This window comes from Alternaria ventricosa, assembly GCF_023758065.1.
Source record: "Alternaria ventricosa strain BMP 2768 chromosome Unknown scaffold_5, whole genome shotgun sequence".
In the NCBI taxonomy this organism is placed as follows: domain Eukaryota; kingdom Fungi; phylum Ascomycota; class Dothideomycetes; order Pleosporales; family Pleosporaceae; genus Alternaria; species Alternaria ventricosa.
In genome coordinates this window covers 1,136,816-1,161,659 of record NW_026055685.1, presented here as the reverse complement: position 1 = coordinate 1,161,659, position 24,844 = coordinate 1,136,816, and the positions used below count along the sequence as shown (strand labels likewise).

Sequence of the window (24,844 nt, the reverse complement as noted above, 5' to 3'; positions counted from 1 at the left end):
TGGCCAGACCACTTCATAGATATAACAACTAGTCATCCCAGGTAAATAATGGACCTTAAATGACTCTGAACACCTTCGTATCGAAGTATGCATGTGCGTTCGAATCCGGAATTGCTTGCATCATCGCACCAGTTAGACGCGTGTGAAAGGGATGCAGATTGCCATGCTAGCGGCATCTGATAGAAAACGCAACGGGTGTTGAAACAAGATCGAGATGTCGCATGGGTACTCGCGGTGAACATTACTCCAAAAATGCAGTGGGCCACCTGGGCAGCATGGAAAGGACTCACGTGCAAGTTTTAGTACACCCACAGTGCAACTCCAACAGCGCGTTCTCCACAAAGAAGCCTCCCCCAAGCCATCGGCTCCACAGCCTTAATCCGAACCGAAAAAAAACTTGGTGCTGTCGCGTGGTTGACGCACCCTGTCCCTGATGATCGTAAATCCCGCAAGCTGGATACTTCAACCGGCACACCTACCGTAGAACCAAACACCTCCCCGAAGCCTTGGGTTTGACAACACCCGTCCCTTCGAAACGAGGACATTTTTAGGCATTTCCCAGGTTATTCCCACAAGTGCTGACGTGCGGGACTACGCTTTTTGGCAAGCCGCCCAAGCAATTTCTTAGACGAGCCGAAGCATCGGACTAGGCCGGAGCTTTTGGCGCCTTCGCGATGCTTAGCCACCAAGCACCAAAGCGGCGCGAAACACCGTCTTGGTGTGCCCGTGTCGCGAACTTTCACCCTGTTAGCGACATCATAATGCGCCGGGAGTACCTATTGCGGCAATTCCGGTGGGCGACTGCGAGCTGACTGGTGAAGTGCGACGAATCACACAGGGCGACCCTGGCATCCCCGTGCGATCGGGTAGTGTGTCTTTCTCCGCACGCCAAACTCCACGGGGTTGGGATCACCAGCGGCTCCAGACCAAACGTCATCGTCGAGAGCAAACTGTGGGGATGACGCCGGTAGACAGGGCGGTTCGGCGTTATTGCTGGGTTGGCGGCGTGAGGACGGACTCTACTGTTACATTGGTCGCAGAGAGTCGCGGTTGCCCTTTCACATTTTCTTAAGAGAGGGTCGTCGCGCCTGCTGTCGTACCTCATCATCGCACTTCGCACGATCTGGAAGCGAGCTGGCCTCTTGTGTTGTTTTGTTGCGACGCTTTTCTTACTTTGTTGTTTGGCACAACACATATTGATCGTTGGTATTACTAAACAAGATGGGCAAGTTCTATGGCCTCAAGGGCACTAAGCTCAACATTGCTATTGCTGTGATAGCAGGCACGGATTTCGCGCTCTTTGGTTATGGTAAGAACACAAGCCATCATGCAAGACATCGCCTCTAACACTGCATAGATCAAGGTGTAATGGGCGGTTTGCTCACGCTGGGCTCTTTTATCAAATACTTTCCCGAAATCGACAGCAACAACCCACCCCCAGGGAGCTCGAAAAGCCATGCCGCCACTATCCAAGCCATCACAGGTAAGCTCGCTCAGCATCTAAACCCAACGTCGCTAATGTCCGTCTAGTCGGTGCCTACACACTGGGCTGCTTCTTCGGCGCCGTAGCAACCATCTGGCTCGGAAACATGCTCGGACGCAAGAAGACCATCTTCATCGGCAGTGCTATCATGATAGTCGGAGCCATCCTCCAAACAGCATCGTACGGTCTCGCTCAGCTCATCATCGGACGTTGGATCACCGGTTTCGGCAACGGCATGAACACAAGTACAGTCCCAACATGGCAGTCCGAGACGTCGAAACCACATCGCAGAGGGCAGATGGTCATGATTGAAGGCTCAATGATTGTCTTCGGTGTCATGCTTAGCTACTGGCTCGATCTCGGTTTCTCCTTCCTTGAACCCAGCAGCATCGCCTGGCGCTTCCCCATCGCTTTCCAGATCATCTTGGCCCTATTCATTCTCGTTATGATTCCTGGTCTTCCCGAGAGTCCGCGTTGGCTGGTACTTAAGGGGCGCGAGGAAGAGGCTCTGGAAGTTTTGGCCGCGTTGAGCGACCTTCCTATTGACGACAAGAAGGTCGAGGCGGAGTTCCAGGCTGTGAAGGATGTAACTGAGGAGATGTCGCGCGGTGGCTTCCGAGACTGCTTCAAGAGGAACAAGAACCGCAACTTCCACCGCACTGTGTTGGCGTATGTCAACCAGATGTTCCAACAGGTAAGTTTCGCTATCACTACAGGGCAAGAGACAGTAACTAACAATACTCCAGATCTCTGGAATCAACCTTGTTACTTACTATGCTGCCACCATTTTCGAAAACTCCATCGGTCTCTCGCCCTTCCTCAGTCGCCTTCTATCCGCCTGCAACGGCACCGAATACTGGATGGCAAGTTGGATCGCCATCTTCACAATCGAGAAGTTCGGACGCCGCTCTTTGATGATGTTCGGTGCGGCTGGCATGTCCATGTCCATGGCCGTGCTAGCAGGCGCAACCAGCAACATCGGCAATACGAGCCTGGGTCTTCTCGCCACCGTCTTCCTCTTCGTATTCAACTCCTTCTTCGCCATCGGCTGGCTAGGCATGACATGGTTGTACCCCGCAGAAATCACACCACTATCCATCCGCGCGCCCGCCAACGCTATTTCCACCACAGCCAACTGGATCTTCAACTTCCTCGTCGTAATGATCACACCCCCTGCTTTCGCAAACATCGGCTACCAGACCTACATCATCTTCGCCGTTATCAACGCCGCAATGGTACCCTCGGTATATTTCTTCTTCCCCGAAACCGCATACCGGTCTCTCGAGGAAATGGATGAGATCTTCCACGCGGCAAGCGGTCCGTTTGATGTCGTTGGTATTGCGCACAACTTGCCGCATCGCTATGGAAAGAAGGGCGAGCTGCTGGTTGACTATGCGGATACGGAACAGGCGCACGAGGCGGAGCGGAGACGGAGCTCGGTTGTGGCCACGCAGTCGAATGGGGGTGTGTTGGCGAAGGACAATGAGAAGGAGCTTAGGGAGCATGTTGATAATGCGGGGAAGTAGATGGTGGCTGATGGGTTGACGATGATGAATACATTGTATTCTTCGAATGTGACTGTTCTGTCCAGATGTGTGCAGTTGTCTTCTTGACGTGACACTCATATTTGCTAAGTGAATCACCTCCTTTTTTTTGTTCTAGGCATGAACGTATTTGCGTCCTCCATTTCGTGTGCCTAATAGACTGATAGATAACGTTTGGTGTAAGCAAACGTCTCTCGCACCATTTTCTCAACTTCTCATTCCATCCCGATCGTTGGCCTGGCCCTCATCTTTCCCATCATACTTCACCCTTCTCGGCTCCTTCTCCAGCCCATCCCACATTTCCTTACTATAATACCCAAAGCAAACATCGCAGTTCCCACACTTGCCACAGCCTTTGGGCTCCCTACGACCCGTATACACATTGAAGACCCAATTTGCTGGTCTCTCACCCCACGGACCGCTCTTGAGGTCGTACTTATCCGGCGCCTCAGGAAACTGAATCTGATGGCGCGGCTTGGTGCGATTCGTAAGCGTATGCAGATCCCTGCCCCTCTTCCTCGCTACTTCAATCGCGCGACGGAACCAGACCTTGCTCTTTTCGTTCGGTGAGGGTTCTCCTCCGCGCCCAGGACTAAAAGTAGTTATGGGCCCACTGCTTTTCTCCACGTTCTCCAGATACACAGCTTTTGGCGCTACGATTTCTGGCCCTGGGACTCCGAACAGAGACTGTATATTATACTTGCGATTTCTCTCATTCGTGGGAGTATCTTTTCCTCTAGGTCGTCCTCCGATCAGAGAAATGATGGCATCTTCGAAGCCTTGTTCCTCGTTCGGTTCCCATTTGATGTAAGATTCGCTGAGCGATCCCCACAGAACTAGGGCTTCGTAATTCCATACACTCTCCAGGAAGCAGCGTTCCAAATACGCTCCATCGCTCTCCCACTCTTCTGCGCTGTCGTCTCTGTTGTAGTAGGCCTCGAGCTCAATGTCTTGGATGTCCATGCAGAGGTGCTTTAATTTCCCCATGTTGTTGAGTTCTTCTGGGCGGAAGGCTGCGCAGCGATAGCCGTGAATATTATGAGGATTGTCATGATAGTCATAGAACATCAGACTTTCCAGGGTATTCCCTTGGTACGTGCCGAGATTGCGAACGAGTTCGTCCGCGTCTTCGAGTCGAGGAGCATCGCCGGCGCGGAATGAGGCTGTGATGAGTCCTGATGGGACGGCAGTAAGAGCAGTGAGGAACTCTTGCCCAAATTCCCCACAACTGTCCAAGAAGAGATGTTTGACAGGGGAGGTTCCAGCAGGTAGAAGATTCTTCCACGGCGTCTCGTCTTGGAAATCACCTACGCAATTTCTAAAGTAAATCTTTTCGAGGCTTGGGAGGCGGAGGAACTGGACAAGAAATCCCGTGTTGCAAGGCCAAGTATTGGGATGGTAGGCCGAATCCATCCAAGTTCCGGTGGGCAGACCAACAGCGACTGAACGAAGATTTTGGAGGCCGGGTCCCCAAGAAGTTTTCTTGTTGTGAGAGTCGTTGATAAAAATTTGAAGCCAGTCGAGACATGACCTCGATACCGTCCCATCGCGCGCCGTCATGACGAACTTGACGTCTCGAAGCCTAGGACAATTTGCAACGAGGAGAGCCTTCAGGTAAATGTCATAGCCATCGATAATCTGTGTACGTGCCTCCTCAGCGCGTGCACCGGGGATAAGATCACTCTGTGCTTGATCTAATGGCTCCATATAGTCGTCGATTTCACCAGGTATGAACTCCCAGGTTGTTGGCGACCGTGAGCTCTGATCGATCGGAACATCGAAGTCAAGCGTCTTCCATGCATCCCATCCTGTGCGATCATACCAAACCTCCAGACTTCGAACGTGCCAGGCTGGGATTGGGTCACCATATCCGAAAGCGCTTCGGAGGAGTGTGGGAACAGTTGTTGGGTCAATATCAGACGAGACACAATAATTTGTATGAGCGTCGCGATGGCGTTTGAGAACGTCTGCAGAGCATGCGAATAAATGCTTGCAGGTATATGCGAAGTCGATCTGAGATGCGGGAGGTATGTAGTCGATGATATGATGAACGAGTTCAGTCGCAAGATTTGTGATGATGCACGAGCTGTCGGTATTGACTGCAGAAACGTCGCTTAAGTCAGATGGGTGGGAAGGCAAAGAGGCGGTGAAGCTGAAATTGAAAAGGGCTCCTTTCCATTCATCCATGTTGTGTTTTGGGGAACTATGAAGCGGACGCCTGATTGAGAGGATTAACCGACTTTATACTTATCGTGAGAAGCCAATTCAAAGCATGAGACTTTGTCTCGGCGTGGTGCAAGCGGTTTGGTGTTTTAGGCATCCTTCTGCTGCCTTCGGCTAATAGAGTGCCAGTTTTGCCGACGCTTCCATCTCCAATTGTAGCCCGTACACGAGTAGCACAACCAATTATGCGCATTTCTGGAGACAGTCGAGAGTTGTGGTCAATCTGGCTCGGACGTCGACGTGTCAACGTGTAGCGCACGCCACCACAAGATGATATGTCTGGTACGATGGATGGTGGTGATGAGGTATGCGGTGTCGCGTGAGCAAAGGTATCTAGTTTGAGCCTCGTGAGGATGACATGAGCGCGAAGGTAGCTATGCGCTGTAGGAGCTGATAAAGTACTGCTGTGATGTCAGTCTGATGAGCGAGGGTGTGAAGAGTGCAACGTACTGTCAGGACCGACTCGTCGTCGCCATTATCGTTGGGTAGGTAAACATAGAGGATGAGTGCATGCTCATGACAGAAGCCTTGAAGATGTCAGCATGTTGGCAGATTTGAAGTTCGTACGACTTACAAGCGATAACTCGTCCCCCCAGCCTACCCACACTCATGACCTTACCCCAGTCACGCCCATCGATCCTCACTGTAGCCCAGCCTTCTTCACTACGCCCGTCCGCCGTGCCCAGCTGCTTCATACGCGTGCTTGGGTGTTCAGCTACGCCATCCTCTCCACCAGCGACGTGGCCAGGGTCGAGTTCTGGATTGCTAAGATCGGTCCAGATGGAGGATATGTTCATGGCGTCGGATCGGATCCTCATCCTCAGGCAGCCGTGCATGTTGGCGGCAACCTCTAGTCGTGTCCTTGATGCCGTCGTCGCGGTGCTTGCCTTGGTGTCTGCCAGCGCGAGCTTGGTGAACCTGTCGCTGATGCTCTTCAGCTGCATCAGAGGAGGCAGTATGATGTGTACGTCTGGCTCTCTACAGACGGGCTCATGCAGATGCGCTACAGTGTCTGGCGCAAGCACCCGCACGGGTATCTCCTGCGTGACAATGGTCTCGCGGTTTCCTCCACCGAATTCGTTGTCAAAGGCAGCGTCGAAGCCATCATCGTTGTTGGCTGTGGCCGCAGGGAAGGCGCTATACGTATTCGAGGAGGTCGTGGTGACGATGGTGAGGGCAAGCATGGGCAGGTTGTCCTTCTTGGTGAGGCGTATCTGGGCCGACGTGGCATTGAGGGCCGACTTGAGGGCGCGGTTCAGCGACGTGAGCGGAACTTCGAGGTTGATGACGTTGTTCGCTGCTGACTGCACGCTGATGGTCTCGAATATGGAGTCCTGCGCGGCGCATTAACATCGAGCCAGTCACAGATGAGATGGTATGCTTACAATAGAGAGGACACTGCATGCGGTTAGAACGAGAGACACCGAGGTATGAGGCGTCTACTCACGCCCATACTTGAGTGCCCTGCTCTGGTATGATGGTGAAGCATACTTGCTCCTCGCTGAGCTTCACCCACGCGAGCGGGCCGAGCGAATTGAGCGACGCCGTGAGCTCTGGATGAGGTTAGTCGCAGATTGAAGTATCGGCTTATGCACCTACTCGTAAAGGTATTAATGTTCTGTATCGACGCCTTGAAGCGCATCTTGCCGGTGTTGTCGCACGATGCAGGTGGGAAGTCGCGACGCGTCGAGAAATGTGGAGGGGAGGCCAAGCGAACGTCATCGCCTGCGCGTTACTCACCACATCATCACCAGTGGCCTTCACCAACTCTCCCGGTCATCGTCGCGCATTCAATCTGTCTTATTGCACGCGTTTTCCATATGTGAAATTTCGACGATACAGCGAGATAGCCCAAGCTTATCTATTCTCGACTAACTACGACGAGGCAGCGACTTCCCAAATCGTGTTCCGAACATGAGCAACACTATCGCAACCTTCTTTCTACGCCTGTCTCTGCACAGAAATACCAGTGTTCGATACCGTTGTCTTCGAGTACATCTAACCAGATATTAGTAGGGTCGGGTGGTACGCCATGTACAACTAACCTGTCCACTGGTTCCTTGTATCTCATATCGACCTGCGCCGGAGAGCGGGACATTCGCGCCGCTCTTAGTAGTTGCCGAAACTGCAGTAAACGATACTGTTCCAAAATTCGGTGTAGCTACAAGCTGGCCTGGGATCACCTGGTATGCCTGCACGAACCAGTTTGCCGCCAGCGCAGTCAGAGAGGACGGATCCACGCCATTCGGAGCTGCGAGTGTTTGTGTTGTCCTCTTGTTCTGCGTCTTGTTCTCAATCGTCACAGTACCCCCTGCAGTAGCCACGCTGACTGTCACGGTGATAGAATTACCGTTGGCAACAGGAACCGTCGAAGTGGTATCTGTCACCGGACCGGGGAAGTATGCAGAGAAGCTTCTGAGCGTACTGTTGTACACGATGCCACCACCGAGTACGTTCTCCTGTTCAAGTGTGTCCCCTATGCCGACCCAGATCGAGAGTCGGTTGCTACCCGATAAGTTCGGTACTGTGAACTGTATATGCAGTTAGTACTCATATCACATGCAGCACGAGAGTCACTCACAGTGCCTGTTACGCTGGCAAACGAGTCGCCTTGAGGCGCTTTGAGTACTGCACCCCCACGATTCAAGTCGAAGGCGGCAGATGCAGCTGACACCCAGCACGCGAGAATAGTACTGGTTTTCATGGTTGACTTTGATGTAACCAGTAAAGAGAAGAAATGCCGTGCGACAAGACGTCCAATGAGAAGAGATGCAAAAGCTTCCGGGTTTGAAGAGCGGAAGTGGTTGACGTTCCAGAAGGATATTTGAGATTCTGGAGTCTATACCTGACAGCACCACATGGACTATATTGCTTCCATGGGATCGTACCCGGTTGATAAGGGCTCGTTCCTTGCGATCAGATCCCACTCTCTTCAACAGCCTATTCTCTCGGCCCACTGCACGCTTCAACAATCCGATCAGCACGTGACTACAACCCTTTGGCCTCCGTCGCTATCCAGCTGGGCACCTTATGATCGGCCAATGACAAACGCGAAATTCTTTTGTACCATGCCAGCGTATCCGTACGAATGGCACGCGTTGATGAGGAACGGGGTTGGACAATATAAACAAATGGTAAGGATTGGTACCCCACAACTTGGCGCGACGGCAAAGTAGAATAGATTGAGGCTCACGCAACCTTGTCCCAACGTCCGCGAACATCATCCTATCCGAAAATCGGATCAGCCACTCACGGGTCTTTGGTGACCTGAGTTCTCGTTGTACAAGTGGGGCGTTATACGCTCCGCCGCTCACATGCGTGCAACTGCCGACGGCATGACAAGACTTCTAATACTTGTGGAATATGGAAGAGTAGCATCACTGGACTAACTCGGGCTCGAGGAATAGCTTTGCCAATCACAGCGGTGCTTTCGCCGACCGAAGACGGCCAGCTCAGCATCGTCATGAGATGGTGCTAAATGGCCAAGCCGACGATGAAGTATCTGTAACTCGATCAGCAGCACTGTGGATGCCATGAGCGCCCGATACGATAGGTCATGTTAATGTAAGTGGATGAAGAGCGGTTGACATCGTAATCCAGGAGCGTTGATGTGGAGGCTACCCACTCATGCGACGACATCGTGCATCCACGTTCATCTTTCGAGTCCCAAAGCGCATTAGCTATCATCCAGCGCAAGATGCTGCCTGTTGCTATCTTGACCAAGACCGAGTTTTGCCTCTGCGACACGACATACCCGCTCGGCATTACCACCCTTGATCCCGGCGGTGTTGCGTGCATGCTTCACACTGTTGTATAAAACACTGAACATCAAGCATACCTCTCACCGCCTCCATCTTCTCCTTTCAAGCAGGACATCACCAGCCTTGTAAAATGAAGGTTTTCAGTGCTACCGCCCTCGCACTTGTTGCACCCACAACGGCGCTTCTGCGCTTTCCATGCGCTCAGTTAGTCATCGACAGGCTAGACCCTCTGGTGACACCAGGCCAGGCTCCCTCGCCGCATTTACATCAAATTCTTGGAGGTAACTCCTTCAATGTCACCATGGATCCAGAGAAGGACATGCCGGGAGAGTCAACATGCACGTCGTGCCAGTTCAGCGAGGACTTCTCCGTATGTTGAACCAACCACCTGTCAACTGAACGACATTGCTAATGATTCTGCAGAACTACTGGACAGCCGTTCTATACTTCAAAGCCAGAAACGGTACATACAAGCGCGTTCCCCAGATCCCGAACTCGGGCTTCAACGGCGTAAACGGAGGCATGACAGTGTATTACATGCAAGACGGCCTCTACAACTTCCAGCAAACTTCCAAAGTCCAGGCTTTCCAACCCGGCTTCCGCATGTTCATCGGCGACGTCAACGCACGCACCAAAGACGAAGCAGAACGCTTCCGCCAGCTAACATTCACTTGCTTGGACACCATCAACACTCGTGACCCGCAGACTCTCGACTTCCCCACCCAGCCGTGTAAGACGGGTATCATGACTGCTGTTCGCTTTCCTACGTACGTACCCTCCCCCATCTCCTCTCAGGAATGGAGCATGGCAGTCTACTAACATACCCAGCTGCTGGGATGGTGTCAACTTGGACTCTCCAGACCATATGGCACACATGTCCTACCCAGAATACGGGTCTTTCGAATCCGGCGGCCCCTGCCCCGCGAGCCACCCCGTGCGCATGGGCCAGCTCTTCTACGAAGTCATTTGGGATACGAGCAAGTTCAACAACAAGGCTGATTGGCCTGAAGATGGCAGTCAGCCGTTTGTTTGGAGTTTCGGAGATGGGTGAGTCAAGAACTGTTGTACTAGATGGTGTTGTTGCTAATGAGTTTTTTCAGTACGGGTTATGCGAATCATGGCGATTACCTCTTCGGCTGGCAAGGCGACGCACTTCAACGCGCTCTTGACTCGCCTTGTTACCAGAACTGTCCCACGCTCAAGACGCAGGATGCTGCTGCGATGAACAAATGCACTGTTCCCCGTGTTGTCAAGGAAGAGATTGATGCATGGGTGAGTGAGTTGCCTGGTGGCCACCAAGCACAGTATGTCAAGAAGCGGTGGACTGAGTAGAAGTGCACTCATTCATAGTATCAACTCAAGATTAATTCGTATTGAGATAAAGAAATTATGACTACGGACTCTAGTAGCTACTGAGTAGGTAATGCTAAGTGAGATGCATCTTTGCATCTCATCTTGCTAGTAATACATGAGATGTTCTGAAAAGAAACTTTCTAATGATGGTATATGACTCCGGCCGAAATATGGCACTGCGGTTTGCGACGAAATGTTATGCGCAAGGAAAGACCGCTATCGAACAGAAAGGAAAATTTGCGTTGTTGCGCTGTTATCCACGTGCAAGCCACTCGCGGGAGCGTATGCGCGGGAGAGGTTTGTGAAGACTGCACTTCGCTGTCCCACGTATGCGGATCACGGTGATCTCGCTCGAGTCTGCTTCGCTTTGTAGTGCAGAGTCACCTGCATCGCCGTTCCGCACTCGTGGTGCTGGGCATGTGCATAGGACTCCCGCACTGTCGACGGCGTCTTCATCATCTTCCAGGTATATTGTGGGCGCGACGGAACTGCCTCCGTCTTCGCTTTTTTCTTCGAAGAGACCGATCTCTTTGTCCCAGATTTCGTGACTGCTTTGCCTCTTCAATCCTAGGCTCTTGACAATCTCTTCGAGCTCCGCTGCACTAATCCTGGCTCTTCCGCTCATCGCTTTTTCGAATTCGGCATCGGAGTCTTTGGGTGGGGAGTATGTAAAGCCGCTGAGTTGTGACCAGTCGCTCACTCTGCGCGTGCTGACGGTAGATACGGAGAAGCGCGAAGATGGTCCTGGTTTTGTGACCCTACGGGGGCTAGATCGGGTTGAGGGTGCTTCGATGTCGAAGTCAAGATTAGATTCGTCGTCGTGAAAGCGTGTTAGGCTGTTGTTATTATGACCGTGAGAGGGGAAGTATGCTGTGTCAGGGCGATAAATGACTGTTTGGCCAGAATAGCGGGAATTATAGGAGTTGTAGGAGTCATCCATCTCCGGTTCATAAGACTCGGAGTAGCTGGGAACGAGATCGTCGACATCGCCGTGAATGAGGTGAACGGTGCTGCCGGCGATGGGGCCAGAGATGGCGGCCACACGCGGGGCTTTGCGGGGTGTATCGAGGGGATCGCGGATCGCTCTACCAAGAGGCACCAAAGTACTGAGGTTGACGGCTATCATGGCAGCTAGAAATTCGATCATACCCCAGGTAGTGAAATTCAAGTCGAAGTTGTTGCGATGGCCAACCTGACCCCAAGAGGTGTATACCGTTCGGGTTCTGATGATGGCTACAGCGCATACACTGCAAATGTGTTAGCGGCTAATACTATAGGACCACCTTTGTGAACTATGAGAACATACAAGAGACCCAATAATAGAACTGCGAGGATGTGTAGCTTGGCCCCAAGATTAGAAGGAGTACCGATGGCGATGGGCAAAACGAAGACGACCATTAGCACGTTGGACGCTGTGTTGATCGCTAGACGAATGAGTCAGATCTGTTTGTTGGAGCCAAGAGTGTTATACTTACAGTAATTCGCCATGGCCCAAATCTCGGACTCACTTTGCGACATACATAATGCCGTATTATCGCGCGAGAGATCCCAGGCCGCCACGAGCGGCACACACTGAGCAAGAAGCGATGTGAACCATTCAATTGTGTGCCAGAACACGAGTACTAGGTCTGTCAGCTTTTGCTCCTGAAAGCTAGGTTGATTTAGACCTACGGATGAGGCAGATGAGAAGGAAAGTGCGTCCCATTTGTAGATACGACTGGCGTCTAGCACTCGTAAGAGGTAGGAGAGTGAAAGCAGCCGACAGCTTCACAAGACCAAGCCCAAAGATGATGAATGAGTTCAACGCCCACATCCACGGGCCCATTTGGACGGTCTTGCTGGCGGGTAAGACATAGTCGTCTCGTTGCTGTCCCAGACCGAGCTCTACGACTCCAGTGAACGTGATGAAGATTCCTATTGTGCATAACTATTCTGTGTCAGCAAATATGAGCCGTGTCATTGAAATGCACTGAACTTACAGCGGCCAGAACCATTAGTCCATCATCGATGCCGAAGGAGCGAAGGAGCTTTCCACGAGTGAAGGCTCTGAGAGAGTAAACCAACAGCGCGGTCAAGACCAGCGTAACGACAATGGCAAGATGAAGGGGCCCCTTGTCGTGGACTAGCCAGGGCAGCGGAGTTTCTGTTGTTGGGACTGCGCTGGCATCGACACCCATTGTGTGAACTGACGGTAGCAGTGTCCTGTTTGCTCCGTGTATTCATGCAGAGTTGTCGACCAGGCGAAGGTGAGGTGATTGAAACGATTGAATGTCTGATGAGAAGTACACGGGTGAAACGACTGTATGGCAGGAAGAAAGGACTGTGGTCGAGAGGAATAGAGGGGCACGGGATGTTTAGAGGAGAGCGTCTTGTACGACGAATTGGACATGGCGTTTCAGCCCGGGGTACCACCGCAGACACAGGCGCGTGGTTCACGGCTCCTCGCCGACGTCGCTATAGAGATAGCAAAGCTGCGCATGCACAGTGGGGAGCCAATCGAGTTGTCATGGTCTGCAAGGTACGCGAGCGGGGTGTTTTGTTTTCCCGTTGCGCCTTTGGATTAGTCCTCCACTGCAGGGCTTTTAGTGCCTTCCATGGTACAGCCCGGTCGCTCTAGTAATGCTATCGGGCGCCTGGGGGACGGGATTATCAGGTACCGCTTCGGAAGGCTCCAGGACACGACTGCTTTTCTCAAGATTGACCCTCTTTGCTAGGGGCCAGTTCAGGGCTCTGGAGGGTCTTCCTCAGGGTCAATAGGGTGGGCGTCCCCTCCCGCATGCCAGCTTAAGCTACCAAGTTCGCACCAAGCACAGCAGGTAGCATATAAGTCCTCTGAAAACGAGATCTCGTTCCGATGGGAGATTGCATCATCGTGAGAGAGTAGATGCGCCTCTGTCTCCACACCATGCAGCCCGAAACAGCAGTAGTGAAGATTGTGGCTTGGAATCGAAGCAGTAGCAATGCAGCATTGCAGTACAGCCCCAAAAGAACAAACAGGAAAAACGAAGTCCGAAGTCTAATGCCCTCCAAGGATGTATTTGTGAGATGGGTTCGTGTGGATGGGTGGAGAATGGCGCATTCTCTCCTGCATGCGACTGGTGGATCGTCGCGTTGCTTTTGCTCGTGATCTTCAGATTGACGAACGGGTATTGCGAATTCCAGCGCCACAACGATATGCGAGATGCAGGAGACCTTGCAAGCACGAGGTATCATCGATGGAAGGTCTGAGACGGGCTGGACTGCGGAGGTCGCACTGAGCCACGCGAGGAGGCGCATTACAACACCAATGTCTTCAACGGGATAGACTCGTGGCTCACTGGCTACCTAGGCATCGGTGGTGCATCTCACTTCAGATCTGGTGGACATGATGAAACGCGATCCTAGAAAAAGCATCGATGCGTTGGTGTGCGATGGGCTCATAGAGTTGAGGGGGTATTGGAGGTGGTTAGAATGGTAGCGAAGGTGTCGCTCCAGTGGCATCGAGGATGGTGGCTTGCGCTTTGTCGGTTTAGGAGCTGGCGGCGGGGAAGGAAATCTCCACGAGCCGGCCTTGGCACGCTAACTCGACCCAACAACTGGCGTAGACAAGTGACGCCCTGAAGCTATCCATCATTCCTACACTGGCGTATACGCACAGCACAGCGTCTGCCGCAACCCGACCCAAATGTCTCCTTCCGGTCCCGCAGACTATCAACACACAGTCCCGGCAACCCCTCCGAGGGGCCTCGAGCGCTGCGACTAGTTACAGACGAGGATCACTGAGCCTTTCGAGAGACGCATCAAACTTCCATCTACCGCACAGGCGCTCGATCTTCGCCCTACACCTAAAAAGCCCTTGAGGGGGTTCTATTTTGATGCGAGAAGGCCTCGATGGTGTGACTGTGGAGAAACACGCTGGTTGTACGAATCCCGGAAGTCAGTCGCCGCATATACAGAACCGGAGCGATGTGCACGCTGTCTGGTCAAAATCATGTAGACCGGTTGTTTGTATGAGCTTCGGTGAAGTATTTGACGGGCTAAGACTAATGTGGTTCTTCGCACTTGTCCGTTATTCCTTAATTTACTGAATATCAGCCTTTCATCTCAGTACCCTGCGACAACAACTGCGATTGCGACTACCGTTGCCACCTGTCCAGCTATCACCCAAGACCTGCGCGTACCGGTGCTCTCCAGGATATCCCATGGCTCTTCTTCTTCGGGTTCTCGGCTACCCTCAGCCACATGGTCGGGTGTGACGCATACAACGTGTGTCTCTGTCGTGCCGTCGGCAAGGTAAGCCGCAAATACGGATGGTACAGGCCGTTTGACGGAAACGTCATACGATTCGAAGCTGCCGGCGTCACGGTCCCGTTGGTTATATTTAATTCCATAAGTACCCATGAGCCTTGTGTGGTATCGCTCGGGAACATGTTCTCCTGGTGGCGGTTTATCATCACATGTCTGGTTCGAGAAGCCGAGAACTGGGGCTGCGTTGATACATTAGCAATCAGTGCTATCAGAAGGAAAGATGCAAACACTCACACCTCACAATTATCGGGGCCAGGATTTCGATGGGACAAGCACCTGGAATTCGACTGGTATCGATGTCCTCACATTCCATGTCGTCCATGGAGACCCCGGAAGTCACAGGTGGAAAAGAGATTTCGCGCAATACATCCATGCACTCGGCGCTCAGCACACCTTCACAACCGTTGTCGCCTGTTCCCGTAGCTGTAGCATTGATGCCTTTGAACCGATAGAAGCAACCCATAGTTACGCTTGTCAACTCAGGATGGCTGATATAATAAGTAGTAGTCGAACTGTAAGGGATCCCTCGGCGGTCATTCACGGCGAGCGATATATACCAGTCTTCCTCGGATCTGATCTGAAACCCGGTCTGACCGGAGGAGTTGTACGTAGGCGCTGTAACAGGACACCATGGTGTGTTATCGTTGAGCTGGGCGAAACAGGACTGTAAGAGAGTGATTACTATGAGTAAATAGGCGGGTAGGAAGTTTGAAGTAGCCATCGTATTTGGCAAGAGGTCGTAGCTGCGGAAAAGAACGTATCAAAGTAAGCAAGATGGCCATACTATATAGAGGACATGTTAGCCATGATGTACTCCGGAGTGGTTGGCTATGCTGCACAAGAGTCACAGTTGCCCGCCTGAAGTGGTCAGGACTAGGTTGATTGGAAGCAGTATACCCGGCAGCGATTACTGCGCCGTACCCCACGTTCATTGTTTATCGTACACTAGAAGCGAACAGGCAGAGATCCGTGGTTGAAGAATAAGGCAAGCAACACGCCGCGCCGGATGGCTGCCGGCTTGGCGCAGCTGCCCTGAAAACCTGCGGATAAGAGACAGAACAGCGCTTGAACATGTTATCATGGTGGTGGCTGTGCTAGAGTATGGGCTTTAATGACGTCAATCTTGTGGATTCGGTGTGACTGGAGTCGCATACAAATCTACCTCGCTGGGTAACGCGCGCGACTGAGAAGCTCAATTCCACTACATACATACCAAGCCCTTGGAGCTGTTGGATATCCAGATACCACAACATGGATACGACCGCTCTTCTTGCCCCAAATGGATAGCCCGTTAGGTACCTTACGACAGCGAAAAGCACTGGGTGCACATGTCTTCCGCAGAGACCTGACCGCGCTCTTGCTATCGGAAGTCAGTGCGAGCTGCACGACGCGGGCAGCTTGATCTAAATAGTGCCCTGTGCCATCGATGGTCTTCAACTAGTCGCTCTCCGCGCCTTACAGAACTGGCACGGCCGCATCTTGCTCGCCCGGTATCTGAGAGGTTAGACAGATCACTTCGGAGACGTGAAATGTCGGCAAGAGTATGGATTTCAATGCCGCTTCACGCATCTCCTCAAAAGTGTGAATGGAGCGTCGCAAACGCCAATGTTCTCAAATATTGGTGAGAAGCCTGGAAGAATTGCAGATATGAAGCGAAACTTGATACTACAACACCTCACTACCTACGCCTTGAATTCCTTACGATAAGCCACTTATTCGATTGGCATGCCGACGAGAGGGCAAAGAACTGCCCAGAGCTTTTTCATGGGACCAAACAGAATGGTTACCATACCATGGGAGTATTTTGGAATCATTCATGGCCCACGTCCAAGATACTTTGCCTTGCAGGATCAGAGTCTGAAGCTCGGTCGATTTCGGCGTAGTCGTAGGTACCAGCTCCAACGATTGTACGGACACGGGGTTCATTGACGAACGCAAAAGACATCCGAAGCCATGTTGCCAAATCTGTAGTTGCCAACTAAACCACGCAGGTAGAGACAATTGCAGACGTGCTCAGGTAATGAAAATGGTGTTCCTGACAGGGTCAGTCGACATGCCCCACCACCGAATCCCCTCACTAGAGAAAAGTTTGCCGCAACACTGCCCCACCAGACCACCTCTTGCAAACCAACAAACTTCAAGCCTCGTAATATGTCAACGTTTGCCTTCATATACGATCATAAACAAGGTCTTTCCATCATTACTAAGCAACAACTGGCCTAATGGCCCAATGGCAAGGCGCTTGACTACGACTTCGTTCGATATCAAGAGATTCCAGGTTGTAAGTAGCTCTCAGAAGCCTCCTATTCGAATCGCAAATCTGACAACCCCGCTGCGACCCCTGGTTAGGTCACATTCACAGTTCCGCTGTCTTAGCATCCATCTTTTCGCATCGGTGGTTTAGTGGTAAAATTAGCCGTTGCCATCCTTCACAGGACAGTTTCGGCTAGCCCCGGGTTCGATTCCCGGCCGATGCATTCTTTTTGATGTTCTAGCCGTCGTGGTGCTGTGGTGGGAGGATGGTGGTTGTGGTGGAGGAGAAGGAGTTTTTTGAGGTTTGGTCGATCACAACGCCAAACCCGTATAAGACTACAGCACGACATCCGCGCAGAACCTAGAATTCATTTTTAGGTCTATTACCTTGCTGCGCAACAAGTGTACTGCAAATAAGTTATCTTTTGGCTGCCTTAGATGTCGGCTCTGCGACTACGCACACCTCTTCACTAACTCTTGAGCTACGAAGGATATCTGGCCATTCCTTACCATCATACCCGTCGAATCACTCAGAGCATCTCTGTGCAATGCTTTGTACTTCTACAAAACGCACCAGCCACTCTTTGCGAAGTCACTATCTTAAACCTCACTACGCACAACATCACCGCGGCTGCAATGATAAGTGCCACTACTGCAGCTGCAGACAATTTCGAAATGTCGCCGTTGATCAGAGTGCATGGAATATTCACTATTCCTAGCCCACGGTGTTCACAGAGCGGTTGGTGAAGAAGGTAAGAGAGACTTGGGTACACCGCTCCTGCAACCACTCGGCGAGTACTCGGGAAGCTTCAGATATCCTCAGTAAGAGCGCCCCAACGCTTTGCCTTTTCTATATCTTTTACATCGAACCGGCATACGGTTGCCCGCCTAAGTTGTTACCAAAACCACAACTATCGCCCAAGGACTGCGCGTAATCACCATGAACCCGAACAACAATCTGCCATCGCGCCAGCCAGCAACAGCGAAAGGAACAAACCAAGTGAGTGACGACCAACTGCAGGCCCTCGGTATTCTACTGACTATGCTAGGCGCTAAAAGACCTGGGCTTTACAAACCCACTGCGAACAGTCAGCACCAACGCCAAAGATGACGGCGAGCTCATATCATCCAAGACACCGACCGATGCCAATATCGGCCATGCGAAAGGATTTGGAGAAAGCATCGCCGAGGCGATGTCAACCGCCATGCAGCTCCCCATGGCAACTGCCAATTACCAGTTGAAGCAGGAAGTCAAGCGCTCGGCATCCAGTGAGCTCCTGAAGATCGACGATCTCAACATCTACCAAAGCGCATGCGCTGCGTACAAATTGGGATTGGAAAGAGGTTGGAGCAAGGAGAGGCTGCTGGAGTCGGTCGAGGAGTGGAAGGTGTTTGAGGCAAACTCGAAGCGTTCGTAGGACGCGTGCTTGGGAGACATGGCTTGCGAGGCGCTTGAGAAGAGACATTTAGATTTGGGTAATTGATGCAGACCTTTAGCACGCTAATGATAATGGCAATAAAAGTTTCGATTGTCGGGAATGCGTTGTCTCGTACTTTGAGGTCTTACTGCCGTTGTCAAAAAACTAATGCCAGTACTCGAGTGTTTGAAGGAGCCTGTATTGGCTTTGAGTCGGCTTGGAGGTATCATAGCCCTCACGTTCGCACTGCTGGCGCTACGCTGGACCATATGATTTCTAGACGCGTTCTTCAGCATGACCGGCTCGTTTTGGGGCAGGTCTACGAAATTGGGGTTGGCAAGCATGTATCGTAGATCGCATCGGTAATACGAGGATACTGTCTGATCACAGTTGGATTTGAGAGATGGGATGCGACTAGAACTTGTCGTATCTGTCTTCTACATATGCTGGAAAGCTACAGAAGATAGCCTGCCTTCTCCATCCACTCGATACACGAGAAACATAATTTCGGTCGTGTAGCCAGCTTCTCTTCAACGCATCATTGCGTCGTCCTCCACTCATCATCCAGGCTCCAAAGGCAGATAACATGCGATGAATGCATAGCTACTACAAGCCAAGTCGGTATGCATGTTTCCATCCTACAGCTTTGTTCATCTTCGGTAGCCAATCTTTTGATTTGTAAGCCTTATATTCGCCAGCCTTCGCCTGTGCCTTGAAGTGCGCCTTGACCATCTCTCTAACAACATCCATGACACCAGCCATATGTTCGGCCTTGATGGACAATCCGGACGGATGGTTGTAGCGCTCGCCTATGTACTTCAAAGTCGCGTGGATCTTTTCCTTGATGTCAGAGTCAAAGATCTGCTCGCGGTCATAAAGATTCATAGTGTCGTTGAACAACTTGTGGCAGAATTTGGAAGCTTCGATGTCGTCCGTTATCTGATCGAGGGTGGTGGCACCGTTGCGCTCTCCAGATACGAATTGAGGCTCACGTGGGAGGTGGAAGAGGAAGACATCTTTATGGATCGGACAGGTGTTGTTGTCTGCCAAGTAGTCAAGGAGACATTCCTCGCAGTAGACTGCGTGACATGTATGCACCTCGTTCTGTATGCGGCAGGCCGTGTCTTGTGCTAAAATAGTCGTATCAGCAATCGGAGAGCGGGAAGAGGAGCGCTATCTGTCTTTACCTATGAGATCGTTGCATATCTCACACACTAGATACATGTCGATACCCTGGTCGAGGAAAGTATCGCGGTCTTTCAATGGCGTGCCCATCTTGTTGCGCGTGTGAGTTCGGAAGGTGTAAGTGATCAAAATGGCAAGAAGCAGACGTTGTTTGGAGCTGCAAAGTCTTGGCAAACGTGGTCTCATCGGCAAGGAAGGCGCGATGGTTTTGTGGTAAGCGTGGAGTTGACCCAACGCGGTAAGAGCGCGCAGATGGCTCTGCTCGGCGCCAGTCTGCTGAGAAGCGGCAGGAGCAGTATAGTACATTGTTATAAGACTCGGATACAGAAAATTTCGGGAAATAGTAACGCCGCATGTACGACTACAATTATCGGACGTCTTCGACTTGCAAATAAGAAAGAGTACTCGGTTTTGTTACAGAGCGCGCAAAGCAGGTGAAAGAGCTGACCGAAAGTTTCCTGGACGTTTTACTCCGCCGACTCTGCCATCAACATATCATCATCACCACCTTCCTCATCTGACGCTTCTTCATCCGTCGATTCAGAGCCTTCAAGCTGCCATTGTAGCGGGCCCTCCACACTGTACAAATAACCTCTAAGCGGCATTCCTATGAGCGGAACAAAGCTTCCATTTCGATAGTGTTCTTGCACCATGTCTTTAGCCATGTACCCAATTGTGGGCCAATGACCACTGAATATATAGAGACCCTGAATGCTATTGTAGCGCGCGGGGGGGCCAGCCAGCGCGTCGGTGATCGCCTCTTCAATATCAGAGTCGTAGATGATCTGATCGCGTTCGTAGAACTTGTACATGGCACGCCAAATAGTTTTGACGAACTTCTTGGCATCGTCCCAGGTCTGGATCTGGTGGGTCATTGTGAGATCTTGGCGTTCGCGTCGTGCTCCTTCGACAAATTCAGGCTTGTCGATTTCAGAGAATAGCTGTTCTCTGCAGAGAGGGCAGGTGTTGTAGTTGTCCTGGCCGGATTCTATCCATTGTTTCAGACATTCTATCCCAAATGTGTGTTGGCAATTTGTTGTCTTGATGGATGCTGGATGATGTTCCGCATCAAATGGCTCTGTACAGATAGCACATTGATCGTGGACGACGAGGTTGTCCCTGAGAAATCTGCGGCGCGAAGGTATTTTTGTGGTTCGTGGTGTCATCATGTCGCCGTGTGGAGATACACTATCGTTGGGAGCGGATGTAGTGCGATGGAAGTTTTGTGGATTGAGAACAATACACAAGCCGACTCATAGACGGCAGTGCCGACGGGAGCATAAATGTTGAATGAGTGCGGGGGACACTAAGCCGGATGAACGTTGGTGTGGCACTAGTAATGACTTTGCACATTACCCACCAGGTCTCTGTTTTGGGTTGTTCATCTTGTAATTCAATGAGTGTGTAGTGGTAGCGAAGGCAGCTGAACCATGCGTGCGAATCCCGTGATGCATGTTGCCCAAATTACCACCGCTACTTCGTTCAACTGACGTTCACATGACATGGACGACATCATGATAAGCATGGCAGCTGCTGGTTCGAACAGCTGAAGCTCCGGTGAACGAGGGTTTCAGCGGCGAAGGTCATCTTCCGGCGGGAGCTTAGGCGGAAAAGAGAAGACAGTCTTCAGTTCCCTATGTTCAAGAATATCGATCGAAGGGCGTGATGGATGTAAAAGCGACGAGCCTTTCCTTGCCGGCATAGCAGGCCGGAGAGTCGCAGAGTCGACTGAAACATCCCACCCATGTGTCCCTCTGAACACTGGAGCAGCGTGTATGGGAGTAATATCAGCCACAGGCTTGACATCGGGCGATGATGGATGCAACAGCGTCGACTGCTTCCGCGGCTTACGCCTGTCTCCTTGGCTACGAGGTGATATTGATCTGGCGCCGGTAGCCATTGCGCTGCTTCTCCTTCGCACAGAGGTGACTCCACGCTCTGAGTCAAGCCATATCGTGTCTTTCAACGGAGCGATTATAGAGTCGATCGAAGCCCGCCGTAGAAACTCTTGCTTGAGATTCGGATTCCAGCTCGATCTGCGCTTCAGCGACGTGCGATGACGCACATGGCCACGTTTGCGTTCCGCGAGGTGTTTCGTTTGCGCTTTTGGTGGTACTGTCGTTTTGGGCGATAGTGGTGGCGAGGGAGGGTATGCGTCGAGATTGGGTTCTTCATCCTCTCTGTTGAATGTCGCGCCTTGGAAGTACGAGGCTTCGGTGTCTTGCTCGTGGCGGGTAGGTGTTATGGATGGGCTACCTTCTCCGCGCTTGGCTATTCCTCCTCTTCGTCCATTTGGTCTGGACGCGCTAATTTCTCGGGAAAGGGTCTGGTGAACGAGGTCGTCGTTGCACATTTTGGCAACTGTAGAGCTTTATGTCGTAAAAATATGTTGCGCCTGGTTAAATTAGGTAGCAAAGCGTCGGGTGGTTGCGCCAAAGATATTTACGTCTTCAGTGTCTGGTGTAAAGTATGCGTTTGGGGCTGACAAGTACAGGGAGTCCAAGAAGGCGGTGCAGAGGCGGTGACTCGAGTATTCTATATAATGACATGGTTGGAGCACGGTTGTTGTTGTGAAGCGCGGGCTTTCGCCCATGGTTGGTGCACTGTATGTACAACCGTTGGTACAGTCAATTACCGACACGCACGCACTCCAAACTTTGAATACCGAAAAACAAAAACTTGTTCGACTAAGAAGACGACCTTTTTCGTTAAGACGGCTTTAGTAGGATTAATCAAATCTCTTATCCGGTTCAAGAGGGAAATGAAGCCTTCAAAGGTTGCCTGTGTTGCCTGGATGGTATATTTACTCGTGCGCGGGTACGTCAACCGAGTCAAACCCATGGTCGGGGCATGACGTTGCTTCTGTAGGGCTGACCGGTTGGTAGACCCTGCTTGCAATATTGACGCTCTGTGCGGGTCTGGAACGGACCGATAAATGCGCCCGATCATTGTGCCCTGCATGTTTTGTTCTCTCAGCGGTTCTCGTGGTGACAGCCTCTGTAATGAGGCGTTCAAAATACGTCCATCTCCTGAGTGACGCGCTTCCCGAACCAGTCAACCAGTTCGTCCCCGCCAGCTTCATTCTTGCCGCTGAAGAAGTCTGTCATGCGCATGTCGTTGCCGTCATCTTCAGCAGGCCAGTCGATAGCGACATCCGCTTTTTTCCCTTCCAGTAGCTCTTTCGCAGTCCCCCACGAAAAGCGCGTCTCGCTACCCCAACCAAAGAAAGGGTCCATATTCTGCTTCAGCCAGGTCGTTGTCCGCGCGTCTGATGGGTACCCAGAGCCCCAAGCCACCTTGACTTCGGCATCTTCGTTCGCCGCTGTGTTGCGCTTCTGGTAGGGTTCGTAACACACATCTAGGGCCGCGTCACGGGTGACTTTGGCGCATACTGATGCTGCACTGACGACGGGGTATAGGCTATCAGCCTTCTTCGCGACTGTGATCTGTATTGTAGGCCAGATCCTTTCCAACTTCTTCTGGTAGATTTCCGGTCTGCCAATTGTGTCGATGTAGATCTCCTTGACGTTGACGCCTTGTGCCAGCACCCCTTTGATCAAGTCGATGGTCGCATCCATAGCCTGCGCATTGAGATTGTACACATTTGGGGACAGCATGTGCGCTGAGATGTCTTGCGCAGACATTACGCGTGTTGCCCATCCACCAGCTTCGTAGAGATCTGAGCCTTGGGTGCACAGTTTGCGCATCAGGTTCGAGCGAACTTCGGGAGTCAGGACTTTGGAGTCGTCAAAGTGGTGCGTTTCGGCAAGGAGCGAATGGTGAAGTTCAATTGGTAGGTAGAAGAGGGCGTACACCATAGGGCCTGCATGTGTTAGTGACTGAGAAGGCTATCGCAAGGAGACCAGTACCTAAGACGGGACCTCGCCCAGCTTCATCAACACCCAGCACGACTTCTCCAGACATGTCGTCTGCAATCTGCTTGGGAATGGGCGAGAAGTGCGAGTATGACTTCCCGCCAAGAATGCCTGATTTGGATATTGAAGGTGCCATGAAGACATCTGAAGGTGGTGTTTCGAGCTCAATGCCTTGGGTATCCATCTGAACATCTTCTTGTAGTTCTGCCATGTTTGCGATTGTATGTTCCTGTGGCTATGGTCGTATGCGCGATGTTGTGTGTCGTCGTAGTAAAGTGGTTGATTGAGTGAGACGCGACGCGTTTCCTCGGCGGTTTCCACGCGACCCACCGATACGCTAGCGATGTGAATGGCACCGGCGCACCTGCACCACGGCAAAGCCCACACACACCTTATGCGTAGGGCACGGCACAGTGCATGCAGTTTTCTACGCTTTTCTCCCAAACCTACTGTATAGGGTTGGTTCGCACCGGCAAGTCATGTTCGTACCACCACACAAAGCGTTTCGCTGCATGAGTGCCGCCGAGGCCAGCACATTTCTTCCCGGGGGCCGCATGGAGTGTGCCCAGGTGTGATGGGCGGTACTTCGTAGCACAGCACGCTAAAGTTGCGAATTCTCACACACGGTATCACATTGAACCTATTTAACACTACTGTAGATGGTCTTGCTCACGCCGCTTCTGATACTCTCCTGTACCCAATTCGGTAGTCCTCTCAGCATGCTGACCTTGCCTATACCGCTTGGCAAGATGACCTGGCCACCGCTGCAGCTCATTATTTGCCCTACAATCGCATCGGCAACGGCAGTGGGCTCGAGAATAGGAGATCCTCGCCTCTTGAGTTCCTGCTCTACGGGCTCAAGCAGAGGTGTGCGGACCCAATTGGGGTGTACGGAAGTCGTGAGAACGTTTGGGCTGTTGTAGTGGTGCTTGAGTTCCTGGTTGAGCGCTATCGTGGGTCAGCATGCTGCAAGTAAGAAATGGACAAGGAAGTTACCTTCGTGGAAGCTCAGAATAGCTGCCTTCGTCGCTGTATAATCTGCCAGGCCAGCGACACCGATGAAACTGGCGGTGCTTGCGATCGTCACGATATGGCCCTTGTTGTGCCGGAGCATGTCTGGTAGGAAAGCTTTGGTAGTGTACCAGTTGCTGAGGACGTTTACGTCGAAAATCTTTCGGAGGTACGCGTCGGATGTGGTGAGGATGGTATGGGATGCCAGGAGCCCTGCGTTGTTGATGAGGATTGTAGGTGCCCCCATTGTTTCCTTGACTTTCTCGGCGACTGAGTAGACTTCAGAGGAGTCGGTGATGTCGCATTTGAAGAACTTAAGGCCGGCGTCTGTCGTCTTCGTTAGTACCAGGCGGTCTAGCGTAATGAGTATCAGACTGTCTTACAGCCTTGCAGACTTGGGGGCAACTGCTGAATGTCTAGGACAGCCACTCTTATTCCCTTGTTGATCAAC

General features: G+C 51.8%; 10 protein-coding genes and 2 non-coding genes across 12 annotated transcripts; 5 read left to right on the top strand and 7 right to left on the bottom strand.

The window, feature by feature from the left end:
- Positions 1-1,221: 1,221 nt before the first annotated feature.
- J4E93_003763 (uncharacterized protein) lies at positions 1,222-3,009 on the top strand (the record flags this gene model as incomplete). The annotated part of the gene is made up of 4 exons (XM_049341693.1): positions 1,222-1,309; positions 1,358-1,483; positions 1,531-2,177; positions 2,230-3,009. 4 exons carry the CDS (start codon positions 1,222-1,224, stop codon positions 3,007-3,009), a joined length of 1,641 nt encoding a protein of 546 aa, XP_049201198.1.
- A 225-nt stretch (positions 3,010-3,234) lies between these two features.
- J4E93_003762 (uncharacterized protein) lies at positions 3,235-4,014 on the bottom strand (the record flags this gene model as incomplete). The annotated part of the gene is made up of 1 exon (XM_049341692.1): positions 3,235-4,014. The coding sequence occupies one exon, from the start codon at positions 4,012-4,014 to the stop codon at positions 3,235-3,237; it is 780 nt and encodes a 259-aa protein (XP_049201197.1).
- Positions 4,015-5,624: 1,610 nt separating this feature from the next.
- Positions 5,625-7,954, bottom strand: J4E93_003761 (uncharacterized protein; the record flags this gene model as incomplete). Its single annotated transcript, XM_049341691.1, has 9 exons — positions 5,625-5,654; positions 5,701-5,777; positions 5,825-6,584; positions 6,636-6,648; positions 6,698-6,803; positions 6,850-6,975; positions 7,218-7,248; positions 7,296-7,781; positions 7,832-7,954. The coding sequence occupies 9 exons, from the start codon at positions 7,952-7,954 to the stop codon at positions 5,625-5,627; spliced, it is 1,752 nt and encodes a 583-aa protein (XP_049201196.1).
- A 1,187-nt stretch (positions 7,955-9,141) lies between these two features.
- J4E93_003760 (uncharacterized protein) lies at positions 9,142-10,343 on the top strand (the record flags this gene model as incomplete). Its single annotated transcript, XM_049341690.1, has 4 exons — positions 9,142-9,381; positions 9,435-9,778; positions 9,840-10,058; positions 10,112-10,343. 4 exons carry the CDS (start codon positions 9,142-9,144, stop codon positions 10,341-10,343), a joined length of 1,035 nt encoding a protein of 344 aa, XP_049201195.1.
- A 274-nt stretch (positions 10,344-10,617) lies between these two features.
- On the bottom strand, positions 10,618-11,886 carry J4E93_003759 (uncharacterized protein; the record flags this gene model as incomplete). The annotated part of the gene is made up of 2 exons (XM_049341689.1): positions 10,618-11,556; positions 11,881-11,886. 2 exons carry the CDS (start codon positions 11,884-11,886, stop codon positions 10,618-10,620), a joined length of 945 nt encoding a protein of 314 aa, XP_049201194.1.
- Positions 11,887-16,867: 4,981 nt separating this feature from the next.
- Positions 16,868-17,004, top strand: J4E93_003758. Its single transcript has one exon. It is a non-coding gene; the product is annotated as a tRNA-Arg (tRNA).
- A 36-nt stretch (positions 17,005-17,040) lies between these two features.
- J4E93_003757 lies at positions 17,041-17,128 on the top strand. The gene has a single exon. It is a non-coding gene; the product is annotated as a tRNA-Gly (tRNA).
- A 716-nt stretch (positions 17,129-17,844) lies between these two features.
- On the top strand, positions 17,845-18,322 carry J4E93_003756 (uncharacterized protein; the record flags this gene model as incomplete). Its single annotated transcript, XM_049341688.1, has 2 exons — positions 17,845-17,904; positions 17,954-18,322. The coding sequence occupies 2 exons, from the start codon at positions 17,845-17,847 to the stop codon at positions 18,320-18,322; spliced, it is 429 nt and encodes a 142-aa protein (XP_049201193.1).
- A 606-nt stretch (positions 18,323-18,928) lies between these two features.
- J4E93_003755 (uncharacterized protein) lies at positions 18,929-19,597 on the bottom strand (the record flags this gene model as incomplete). The annotated part of the gene is made up of 2 exons (XM_049341687.1): positions 18,929-19,452; positions 19,534-19,597. The coding sequence occupies 2 exons, from the start codon at positions 19,595-19,597 to the stop codon at positions 18,929-18,931; spliced, it is 588 nt and encodes a 195-aa protein (XP_049201192.1).
- Positions 19,598-19,974: 377 nt separating this feature from the next.
- Positions 19,975-20,764, bottom strand: J4E93_003754 (uncharacterized protein; the record flags this gene model as incomplete). The annotated part of the gene is made up of 2 exons (XM_049341686.1): positions 19,975-20,516; positions 20,761-20,764. The coding sequence occupies 2 exons, from the start codon at positions 20,762-20,764 to the stop codon at positions 19,975-19,977; spliced, it is 546 nt and encodes a 181-aa protein (XP_049201191.1).
- Positions 20,765-22,518: 1,754 nt separating this feature from the next.
- Positions 22,519-23,593, bottom strand: J4E93_003753 (uncharacterized protein; the record flags this gene model as incomplete). Its single annotated transcript, XM_049341685.1, has 2 exons — positions 22,519-23,330; positions 23,377-23,593. 2 exons carry the CDS (start codon positions 23,591-23,593, stop codon positions 22,519-22,521), a joined length of 1,029 nt encoding a protein of 342 aa, XP_049201190.1.
- A 429-nt stretch (positions 23,594-24,022) lies between these two features.
- J4E93_003752 (uncharacterized protein) lies at positions 24,023-24,640 on the bottom strand (the record flags this gene model as incomplete). The annotated part of the gene is made up of 2 exons (XM_049341684.1): positions 24,023-24,330; positions 24,379-24,640. 2 exons carry the CDS (start codon positions 24,638-24,640, stop codon positions 24,023-24,025), a joined length of 570 nt encoding a protein of 189 aa, XP_049201189.1.
- Between the last annotated feature and the right edge of the window lie 204 nt (positions 24,641-24,844).